Genomic DNA, 12,160 nt, shown 5'->3' on the forward strand with positions numbered 1-12,160 from the left:
TCCTCTCTCTATTGCTCTTCATCTACCCACATCTCCTCATCCCTCTCTTTCTTCTTCCTCTCTCTATTGCTCTTCCTCTACCCACATCTCCTCATCCCTCTCTCTTTCTTCTTCCTCTCTCTATTGCTCTTCCTCATCCCTCTCTCTTTCTTCTTCCTCTCTCTATTGCTCTTCCTCATCCCTCTCTCTTTCTTCTTCCTCTCTCTATTGCTCTTCATCTACCCACATCTCCTCATCCCTCTCTTTCTTCTTCCTCTCTCTATTGCTCTTCCTCTACCCACATATCCCCATCCCTCTCTCTTTCCATTTCCTTTCTATTTCTGTCTTTCCTTCTTCTTTCTCCTTCTACCCCTCTCTCTCGCTCTCTCTACCCCCTCTCTTTCTCATCCCTCTCTTCATGCTTATCTCAATGGAACAGATGCTTATGAACCCCTCAAAAGGATTATGGTGGCTTCCCTCCAAAATCAAAGAAAACATTCTGGGTTCTGGGATTAGGTGGTCTCCCTCCATAGCTGCGGAGAAGGAGAACATTCCGATTCTCTCTCCCTATCAGTTCCTGCTGCGTTCTGCTCAGATTTTCAGGAGAATGACAGACAGACAGTTAGGGTGCTACGCATGGCTACACAAGTGACATGTGTCAAAGAAAAAGACAACAACAACAAAACACGTTTGTTGTGTCTCTGAGGTAAGAAGCCTAGCGGGGAAAAAACACCTACACTGACTCAAAGTTAATTGCCCATAACTTCCAATTTCTCCTAGAGGCATCGGTGATGCAGACCATTTTCAGGAGCTACTGTCAACGGCTGACCCTGGGTCACTAGGAAAAGGCAGTGCTTCGTCTATAATACAATGAGAAGAAGCCCCAAAGAGCAGTAATAACTCTATATCATAGACTTATTACTGGGGCACCATATCATATTATTACATAGGGCGCCATATCATATTATTACATAGGGCGCCATATCATATTATTACATAGGGCGCCATATCATATTATTACATAGGGTGCCATATCATATTATTACATAGGGCGCCATATCATATTACATAGGGCACCATATCATATTATTACATAGGGCGCCATATCATATTATTACATAGGGCGCCATATCATATTATTACATAGGGCGCCATATCATATTATTACATAGGGCGCCATATCATATTATTACATAGGGCGCCATATCATATTATTACATAGGGCGCCATATCATATTATTACATAGGGGGCGCCATATCATATTATTACATAGGGGGCGCCATATCATATTATTACATAGGGGGCGCCATATCATATTGTTACATAGGGGGCGCCATATCATATTATTACATAGGGGGCGCCATATCATATTATTACATAGGGGGCGCCATATCATATTATTACATAGGGGGCGCCATATCATATTATTACATAGGGGGCGCCATATCATATTATTACATAGGGGGCGCCATATCATATTATTACATAGGGGGCGCCATATCATATTATTACATAGGGGGCGCCATATCATATTATTACATAGGGCGCCATATCATATTATTACATAGGGCGCCATATCATATTATTACATAGGGGGCGCCATATCATATTATTACATAGGGGGCGCCATATCATATTATTACATAGGGGGCGCCATATCATATTATTACATAGGGGGCGCCATATCATATTATTACATAGGGGGCGCCATATCATATTATTACATAGGGCGCCATATCATATTATTACATAGGGGGCGCCATATCATATTATTACATAGGGGGCGCCATATCATATTATTACATAGGGCGCCATATCATATTATTACATAGGGCGCAATATCATATTATTACATAGGGCGCCATATCATATTATTACATAGGGCGCCATATCATATTATTACATAGGGCGCTATATCATGTTATTACATAGGGCGCCATATCATATTTTCTAGAGAGTTATTATTCATTTTTCTTTTCTTATTTTTTTAAAGGAGTGGGGCAGTACTTTGTTTATTGGACAGGACAGAGGTAGAGAAAAAATAGAGGAGGGAGTGTGCTAAAATAGCAGTGGCTGGATTAGGACCCATGCTGGAGCGGTATATGATCCGGAGGCAGCAGCTACAGACTACTAGACCAACCTAGGCCACCTTATTCTATTTCTACAATGAACAGCATTAAAAGCTCCCCACCAGAGGGAGCCGATATAATTCCTGCCCAAGAGCAGAAATACTTGTTTATGATCCACCTCCGAAGAGGGGTGGGAAAGAATGTTGTGATGATTTCCATGTGAAGTAGAGAAACATCAACAAATGGGGAACTGACAGCTGTCACTGTAGCTAGCTAGCATGCTAACCTTAGCTAGCTATCTTGCTAATCTTATCTAGCTAGCAAATGTTATCTGTTGAGGCTGTTATTAATTTTTTTACTACACCTTATTCAAAAGATTAGCCAGCTGGCTAGGCTGGTTCTGGATTTGTGGCACAGCGGTCTAAGGCACTGCATCGCAGAGCTTGAGGCATCACTACAGACCCGCGTTCGATCCCAGGCTGTATCACAGCCGGCTGTAACCGGGAGACCTATGAAGCTGTGCACAATTGGCCCTGCGTCGTACGGGTTAGGGGAGGGTTTGGCCCGTCGGGATTTCTTTGTCCCATCACACTCTAGCGACTCGGGAAGGGCGCCTACAAGCTGACTTCGTTCGCCAACTGGATGGATCGTGTTTCCTCTGACACATTGGTGCGGCTGGCATCCGCGTTAAGCGAGCAGTGTGTCAAGAAGCAGTGCATCGTGGAAGGGTAATGTTTCGGAGGACGCATGGCTCTCGACCATCGCCTCTCCTGAGATCGTAGGAGAGTTGCAGCCATGGAACAAGTACAATATATATATATATATATTTTTTTTTAAAACATACAGTTGAAGACGGAAGTTTACATAAACTAGTTTTAATGACTCCAACCTAAGTGTTTCAACCACTCTCCAATTTTCTTCTTAATTTCAGTAGGTCAGAAGTTACATACACTAAGTTGACTGTGACTTTAAACAGCATGGAAAATTCCAGAAAATTATGTCATGGCTTTAGAAGCTTCTGATAGGCTAATTGACATCATTTGAGTCAATTGGAGGTGTACCTGTGGATGTATTTCAAGGCCTACCTTCAAACTCAGTGCCTCTTTGCTTGACATCATGGGAAAATCAAAAGAAATCAGCCACGACCTCTGAAAAAAAAGTCTGGTTCATCCTTAGGAGCAATTTCCATACGGTACCACGTTCATCTGTACAAACAATAGTACGCAAGTATAAACACCATTGGACCATGCAGCTGTCATACCGCTCAGGAAGGAGACGCGTTCTATCTCCTAGAGATTAAAATACTTTGGTGCGAAAAGTGCAAATTAATCCCAGAACAACAGCAAAGGACCTTGTGAAGATGCTGGAGGAAACAGGTACAAAAGTATCTATATCCACAGTAAAACGAGTCCTATATCGACATAACCTGAAAGGCCGCTCAGCAAGGAAGAAGCCGCTGCTCCAAAACCGCCATAAAAAATGCCAGACTACGGTTTGCAACTGCACATGGGGACAAAGATCGTACTTTTTGGAGAAATGTCCTCTGGTCTGATGAAAGAAAAATAGAACTGTTTGGCCATAATGACCATCATTATGTTTGGAGGAAAGAGGCTTGCAAGCCGAATAACACCATCCCAACCGTGAAGCACGGGGGTGGCAGCATCATGTTGTGGGGGTGCTTTGCTGCAGGAGGGTCTGGTGCACTTCACAAAATAGATGGCATCATGGGACAGGAAAATGATGTGGATATATTGAAGCAACATCTCAAGACATCAGTCAGGAAGTTAAACCTTGGTCGCAAATGGGTCTTCCAAATTGACAATGACCCCAAGCATTCTTCCAAAGCTGTGGCAAAATGGCTTAAGGACAACAAAGTCAAGGTATTGGAGTGGCCATCACAAAGCCCTGACCTCAATCCTATAGAACATTTGCGGGCAGAACTGAAAAAGCATGTGCGAGCAAGGAGGCCTACAAGCCTGACTCAGTTACACCAACTCCGTCAGGAGGAATGGGCCAAAATTCACCCAACTTATTGTGGGAAGCTTGTGGAAGGCTACCTGAAACGTTTGACCCAAGTTAAACAATTTATAGGCAATGCTACCAAATACTAATTGAGTGTATGCTGAAATAAATAATTCTCTCTACTATTATTCTGACATTTCACATTCTTAAAATTACCTGGTGATCCTAACTTACCTAAGATAGGGAATTTTTACCAGGATAAATGTCAGGAATTGTGAAAAACTGAGTTTAAATGTATTTGGCTAAGGTGTATGTAAACTTCCGACTTCAACTGTATATATATATATATATATATATATATACACACACACACTACCGGGCAAAAGCTTTAGAACACCTACTCACTGAGGGTTTTTCTTTATTTTTACTATTTCCTACATTGTATAATAATATTGAAGACATCAAAACTATGAAATAACAAATATGGAATCATGTAGTAACCAAAAAAGTGATAAACAAATCAAAATGTATTTTATATTTGAGATTCTTCAAATAGACACCCTTTGCCTTAATGACAGCTTTGCACACTCTTGGCATTCTGGGCACAGTGCAACCTTTGGTGGGCAGGATGCTAGCAGGCTTCGGAAGCGGTACACCAAAGCCAAGTTAGCCCGTGCTCATGGTTAACACAGGGAAAGTGAAATGATAGGCTACAATGACTTTGTGTCACGTTGTTATGAAGGGTCGGGAGACAGGCGCAGGAATGCATAATCGTTTTTTTTATTACACCCAAATTAAGGCGTGCTGTGTAAATGCACGGGGAAGAAGACGAAACAAACACCGTACAAAACACAGGGTAGGAACCCAAACAAACACTGTACAAAACACAGGGTTGAAACCCAAACAAAAGAGTGAGGAGTACCTCAAATAAATAACACAAGCGCACAATGATTAACACACGGGACGAGACCCCTAATTATCTGCGCAATCCACAATGGCATAAAAGCCAAAACACACAGCACAGGTACTCACATGAAACTACGGTCATTGTAACAATAATCGACAGCACAATGGTAAACCAAGGTCACCCTATACAATTACTAATCACTGGGAATAGGGGCCAGGTGTGTGTAATGAAAGTTCCGGAGGGATCCGTGACACTTTGCTCATGATGCACTTCACAAATGAAATGTTTGAGAGCATTGGACACAAAACACCAATACAAATTTAACAGCGTAATAAAATAGATAAACAAGTTCCTTGAGTTTCCCTTCGCGGGTGCCTGTTCATTATAGGATAGACACTTGTGGTTTAGCTGCACCAATCAAGCAGTGAAGTGTGTAGTGAAGCATGGCATTAGTGGTCAAAACCATTTATCTTGTGGCAACGGGGGAGCAGGGTTGCAAAATGCAGCAAAATGCAATTACATTACGCAATTATACCATTTATAAAATAGTGGTATATATATTTTTATAGACTAGCTAAAATAAATAAGTAAAAATGTACCAATGGATGATGAGAATTTTCTGTTAAAAAAGTGGAGGTGAAAAAAATATAATAACTGCACCTCCTATTTTAGTTTGCTCCATGGCTCAGGTGGCTATGTAGGCTACGATGAAAAGCTGTTTAGTGGAGTCGCGACTAGCAAAGAAGAAGACATTTGCTGGTGTTTCTGATAAATAAACAATGCCATGCTTGTGGGTGGTAACCAGTGGAGGCTGCTAAGGGGGGGCCAGCTCTTAATAATGTCTGGAATGGAGTGTAATGTCTGGAATGGAGTGTAATGTCTGGAATGGAGTGTAATGTCTGGAATGGAGTGTAATGTCTGGAATGGAGTGCAATGTCTGGAATGGAGTGCAATGTCTGGAATGGAGTGTAATGTCTGAAATGGAGTGTAATGTCTGGAATGGAGTGTAATGTCTGGAATGGAGTGTAATGTCTGGAATGGAGTGTAATGTCTGGAATGGAGTGTAATGTCTGGAATGGAGTGTAATGTGTCTGGAATGGAGTGTAATGTCTGGAATGGAGTGTAATGTCTGGAATGGAGTGTAATGTCTGGAATGGAGTGTAATGTCTGGAATGGAGTGTATAGTCTAGAATGGAGTGTAATGTCTGGAATGGAGTGTAATGTCTGGAATGGAGTGTAATGTCTAGAATGGAGTGTAATGTCTGGAACTGAGTGTAATGTCTGGAATGGAGTGTAATGTCTGGAATGGAGTGTAATGTCTGGAATGGAGTGTAATGTCTGGAATGGAGTGTAATGTCTGGAATGGAGTGTAATGTCTGGAATGGAGTGTAATGTCTGGAATGGAGTGTAATGTCTGGAATGGAGTGTAATGTCTGGAATGGAGTGTAATGTCTGGAACTGAGTGTAATGTCTGGAATGGAGTGTAATGTCTGGAACTGAGTGCAATGTCTGGAATGGAGTGTAATGTCTGGAATGGAGTGTAATGTCTGGAATGGAGTGTAATGTCTGGAATGGAGTGTAATGTCTGGAATGGAGTGTAATGTCTGGAACTGAGTGTAATGTCTGGAATGGAGTGTAATGTCTGGAACTGAGTGCAATGTCTGGAATGGAGTGTAATGTCTGGAATGGAGTGTAATGTCTGGAATGGAGTGTAATGTCTGGAATGGAGTGTAATGTCTGGAATAGAGTGTAATGTCTGGAATGGAGTGTAATGTCTGGAATGGAGTGAATGTAATGGTATCAAACACGTGTTTGATACCATTCCATTCCGGACATTATTAAGAGTCATCCTCCACTCAGCAGCCTCCACTGATGGTAACGGTAAAATAAAACCCAGCCCTGAAAATAAACGTTGACTGAAAAGTATTAGCATGTCATTTAATAGGGGAAACACACAGCATTGACACGGAAAAAACACAGATCTCCACTTTGGGTTTCCCACTTCAAGCCTGAATATATCATACTTTGACTAAAACAATGACCTATTGACTTAAATGGTAGCGCAACATCATGGGTAAGCTCTGGGCATCGTCTTTCAATTGAAAATAATTGAATGTCCGCTCGTGGTACTTTAAGCCTAAAGGGCTTGGAGAGCTAGTATTGACAGGATAGCCCCAACCCTTTGGTGTGTTCCTACGGTTCTACTGTAAGTGGATGGGTTGAGGCATGTTTCACACAGTTTTGCTTCTCTCTGAGGGCCACTAGGCCATAACGCCACCAAGACACAGGACATACAGACGAAACACTAGACTAGAACAGAATGAAGCTTTAATAGTTTAGTCAGGCATGTTAAGGCTGCCATGTCCCTCAGAGGCTGGTGTGAATAATGTAGGGAGCATTCTCTATCTCTGTCAGAGCAACACGCCATCATACGTGTGTGTGTGAGTGTGCGTGTATTTGTGTATCACACACGGCTAGTGGCGCCTTAATTGAGGAGGATGGGCTTGTGGTAATGGCTGGAGCGGAATAGGTGGAATGGTATCAAATACATCAATCACATGGTTTCCTTGTGTTTGATGCCATTCCATTCGCTCCGTTCCGGCCATTATTTAGAGCTGTCCTCCCCTCAGCAGCCTCCACTGGTGTATATGTACATGTATGTGAGTGTATTATATATGTGTGTATGCTTGCGTGTGTATGTGTGCATTCTTGTGTGTGTATGTGTGTTTAAGACTCCTCTCAGACACACAGTGGGTCACAAAACACTACATCTAAGTAACAAAGGGCTAGGACATGACTCAGGGGGGTCAATCCACTTCTGCAGCGAACTACATCATAGATATAGTTTAAATAGACACTGCAGGGAACCACAGAATAGATCTGGGTTCAATCGACACTGCCGCAGGGAAACTACAGCCAAAGATCTGGGTTCAATCGACACTGCCGCAGGGAAACTACAGCCAAAGATCTGGGTTCAATCGACACTGCCGCAGGGAAACTACAGCCAAAGATCTGGGTTAAATAGACACTGCCGCAGGGAACCACAACATAGATCTGGGTTAAATGTGGTCTACTAGCCCAGCTGACCAGTGGCCAAAATATTTAAGTTCCATCCCTTGCCCATTGTCTCACGTAAAATAGCATCTCCACTAATCTGATAACTAGCTGTGCCAGCTGTCAGATACACGCTGAGTAAAATCTCGATTTTTAGAGATGAGTTCGACGTCCTACAAGACAGACAGGTTGAGGGACAAGCGTCATGTAGGAGTACACCATCTGACATGAGACAATGATTCCTTATGTCAATATGTCCAATAGAAACTCTTATTTTCATTACAAAATGTTTCCTATGGAAATCGACTAAAGAATACACCCCTGGAATGAAGTGATGAACATTACCCAGGCTTCACTGTTGAGGCCCTGTTGAGGCCCTGTTGAGGACCTGTTAACTCCCTGTTGAAGTCCTGTTGACTCCCTGTTGAGGTTCTATTGACTCCCCATTGAGGTCCTGTTGACTCCCTGTTGAGGCCCTGTTGACCGCCTGCTCACACACAGACTGGGACTATGCCTGTTGACTCCATGTTGAGGCCCTGTGAAGACCCTGTTGAGGTCCTGTTGAGGCCTTGTTGACTCCCTGTTGAGGTCATGTTGACTCACCATTAAGGTATTGTTGACTCCCTGTTGAGGCCTTGTTGACTCCCTGTTGAGGTCATGTTGACTCACCATTAAGGTATTGTTGACTCCCTGTTGAGCTCCTGTTGACTCCCTATTGAGGTCCTGTTGACTCCCTGTTGAGCTCCTGTTGACTCCATGTTGAGGCCCTGTGAAGGCCCTGTTGACTCCCTGTTGAGAACCTGTTGAGGTCCTGTTGAGGCCTTGTTGACTCCCTGTTGAGGTCATGTTGACTCACCATTAAGGTATTGTTGACTCCCTGTTGACTCCCTATTGATGTCCTGTTGAGGTCCTGTTGACTCCCTGTTGAGCTCCTGTTGACTCCATGTTGAGGCCCTGTTGACTCCCTGTTGAGGTCCTGTTGAGGCCCTGTTGAGGTCCTGTTGAGGCCTTGTTGACTCCCTGTTGAGGTCATGTTGACTCACCATTAAGGTATTGTTGACTCCCTGTTGAGCTCCTGTTGACTCCCTATTGATGTCCTGTTGAGGTCCTGTTGACTCCCTGTTGAGCTCCTGTTGACTCCATGTTGAGGCCCTGTTGACTCCATGTTGAGGCCCTGTTGACTCCATGTTGAGGCCCTGTTGACTCCCTGTTGACTCCCTGTTGAGGCCCTGTTAACTCCCTGTTGACTCCCTGTTGAGGCCCTGTTAACTCCCTGTTGAGGTCCTTTGCTCCTCCAGGAGCAGAAAGGAATAAGTAAAGTAAGTCAGGTGCTCTTACCATGATGGTGTGTCCAGGCTGGACCACGTTAAGTTGGGCCAGACTCTGGAGGATCTCGTTGACCGCCTGCTCACACACAGACTGGGACTGTGCCTGGGGCTCCCCTTCCTCTCCACTCCCCTCCTCCTCCTCCACCCCTGTCAACTGACGACCTGTGGGAAAAGGAACACACACAAACCAATGACATCATCAAATCATCATTAATGGTCAGGTGTCCTTCTTGGTTCACACATGAACAGCGTGTTCAGTTTCTGCATCTGTTATGTCAGTCAATGAAATGATAGGACAATAAAATCTTTGTGAGACAATAAGTGTTATGGTGATATGTGTGTGTGTGTATATCTGTCTGTCTCTGTCATGTTTAGTGATCAATGTAGGAGTGTAACAGTGTTGTGGCAGTTGGTGTGTGTGCATGTGTGTGTGTCTCTCCCCCTCTCTCTCACCCTCAGCGGGGCTGTCCTCTGTGGACTTCTCACTCTCTCCGTCTGCCTGTCCATCTATACCCTGATGGGCGTGCTGCAGACTAAGCTTATGACACACCTCAAACGCCTGGCCCACCGTACGCACTATACGCATGGCCTGGGTCTGATGAGGGAGAGAGTGGGATATGACTTTCTTGTTATTCATGTCAGAGAAAGATGAGAAAGAAAGAAGGAAAGAAAGAAAGAAAGAGGGAGAGAGAGACATAACAGAACAGATACAGGTGACCTACACAGTATGGCCATTTGGCATGAGAGGAGTAATATAGCCTAGTCTCGCTCACCTTCTTCTTGGATTTGAAGACGTTACACCTGAAGGAGTTGTTGGAGCCATCTCTGGCGATGTAGCTGAAGATCTTCAGGTCCTGGGAGTCATGAGACACGTAGAAAATCCTGGAGAAACATTTGGAAGAATGTTGGACAAAAGTTGGAAGGCAGGCTTTCTCACTATGCTTACATTGGCACACAACTATTAAATAAGAGGCCAAAATGCAATGTTGAGTCAACATAGTAGCTACCAGAATACATTTTCACAGAGAGACCTATGATATAACCAACACTGTCCCAGGTTAGCATTTTCACGTTATTCCCTTCATCAGCAACAAACATAAGCTAACAGACTGAAAGAGGGAGAGACTACTTGGACAAAAAACAAACTATTGAAACGTTTCGCTACGGTGTGCCCTAATGAATACGACCTTGGTTTAGGAATAAACCACCACCAGTCATACCTATAAAAAGTAGCCAAATTCACTGTCCTTGTCCTTGTGATGTGCTGAGCTGGGATATGGTCAGCCCTCTCTCTCACACTCACACACACACACACACACACACCCACACCCACACACACACACACACACACACCCACACAGACACACACACACACCCACACCCTGATATATGGTCAGTGTCAGCCATTCTACAGCACACTAGGCTACAGGGCTATAAACAGCGTCCAGTGGGAACAAACACAGCTAATTACAGCTATAAAAAGACCTGCACTAAGAGAGATAATGTTCTGTGTGTCTCTGTCACACAAACACACAGACAAATCAAATCACATTTTATTGATCACATGAGCCGAATGCAACTTGTGTAGACTTTACAGTAAAGTGATTGCTTGCGAACCTTTCCCAATGATGCAGAGTAATGAAAAAATAAAACAATAGTAACTAACACAAGAGGAATAAAAATACAAAACTAAATAATGGATCTACTGTTGAAGTCAGAAGTTTATATACACTTAGGTTGGAGTCATCAAAACACATTTTTCAACCACTCCACAAATTTCTTGTTAACAAACTATAGTTTTGGCAAGTCGGATAGGACATCTACTTTGTGCATGACACAAGTCATTTTTCCTACAATTTCCAACAATTGTTTGACAGATTATTTCACAATTCCAGTGGGTCAGAAGTTTACATACTAAATTGACTGTGCTTTAAACAGCTTGGAAAATTCCAGAAAATGATATCATGTCTTTAGAAGCTTCTGATAGGCTAATTGATATCATTTGAGTCAATTGGAGGTGTACCTGTGGATGTATTTCAAGGCCTATCTTCAAACTCAGTGCCACTTTGCTTGGCATCATGAGAAAATCAAAATAAATCAGCCAAGACCTCAGAGACCTCCACAAGTCTGGTTCATCCATGGGAGCAATTTCCAAACACCTGAAGGTACCACGTTTATCTGTACCAACAGTAGTACGCAAGTATAAACACCATGGGACCACGCAGCCGTCATACCGCTCAGGAAGGAGAAGCGTTCTTTGGTGCAAAGAGTACAAATAAATCAAATGACAACAGCAAAGGACCTTGTGAAGATGTTGGAGGAAACAGGTACAAAAGTATCTATATCCACAGTAAAACGAGTCCTATATCGACATAACCTGAAAGGCCGATCAGCAAGGAAGAAGCCACTGCTCCAAAACCGCCATAAAAAAAGCCCGACTACGGTTTGCAACTGCACATGGGGACAAAGATCGTACTTTTTGGAGAAATGTCCTCTGGTCTGATGAAAGAAAAATAGAACTGTTTGGCCATAATGACCATCATTATGTTTGGAAGAAAAGGGGGAGGCTTGCAAGCCGAAGAACACCATCCCAACCATGAAGAACGGGGGTGGCAGCATCATGTTGTGGGGATGCTTTGCTGCAGGAGGGACTGGTGCACTAAACAAAATAGTGGATATATTGAAGCAACATCTCAAGACATCAGTCAGGAAGTTAAAGCTTGGTCGCAAATTGGTATTCCAAAAGGACAATGACAATTATTCTGACATTTCATATTCTTAAAATAACGTGGTGATACTAACTGGCCTAAGAAAGGGAATTTTTACTCTTGATTAAATGTCAGGAATTGTGAAAAACTGA

The 12,160-nt window shown here is 43.2% G+C and overlaps 1 protein-coding gene across 2 annotated transcripts in view; it reads right to left on the bottom strand.

The window, feature by feature from the left end:
- Nucleotides 1-12,160, bottom strand: part of si:dkey-34e4.1 (carboxyl-terminal PDZ ligand of neuronal nitric oxide synthase protein) — a 191,940-nt gene that overhangs the window by 79,044 nt on the left and 100,736 nt on the right. For both annotated transcript variants that reach the window (XM_036976925.1, XM_036976926.1), the window contains exons 5-7: nucleotides 10,074-10,182; nucleotides 9,754-9,895; nucleotides 9,311-9,462 (exon numbers count right to left, since the gene is read on the bottom strand). In XM_036976925.1, the coding sequence (XP_036832820.1) occupies nucleotides 9,311-9,462; nucleotides 9,754-9,895; nucleotides 10,074-10,182 (403 nt within the window). The remainder of the gene's footprint in view (nucleotides 1-9,310; nucleotides 9,463-9,753; nucleotides 9,896-10,073; nucleotides 10,183-12,160) is intronic.

The sequence above is a fragment of the Oncorhynchus mykiss genome, chromosome 5 (genome assembly GCF_013265735.2).
Source record: "Oncorhynchus mykiss isolate Arlee chromosome 5, USDA_OmykA_1.1, whole genome shotgun sequence".
NCBI classification, from domain to species: domain Eukaryota; kingdom Metazoa; phylum Chordata; class Actinopteri; order Salmoniformes; family Salmonidae; genus Oncorhynchus; species Oncorhynchus mykiss.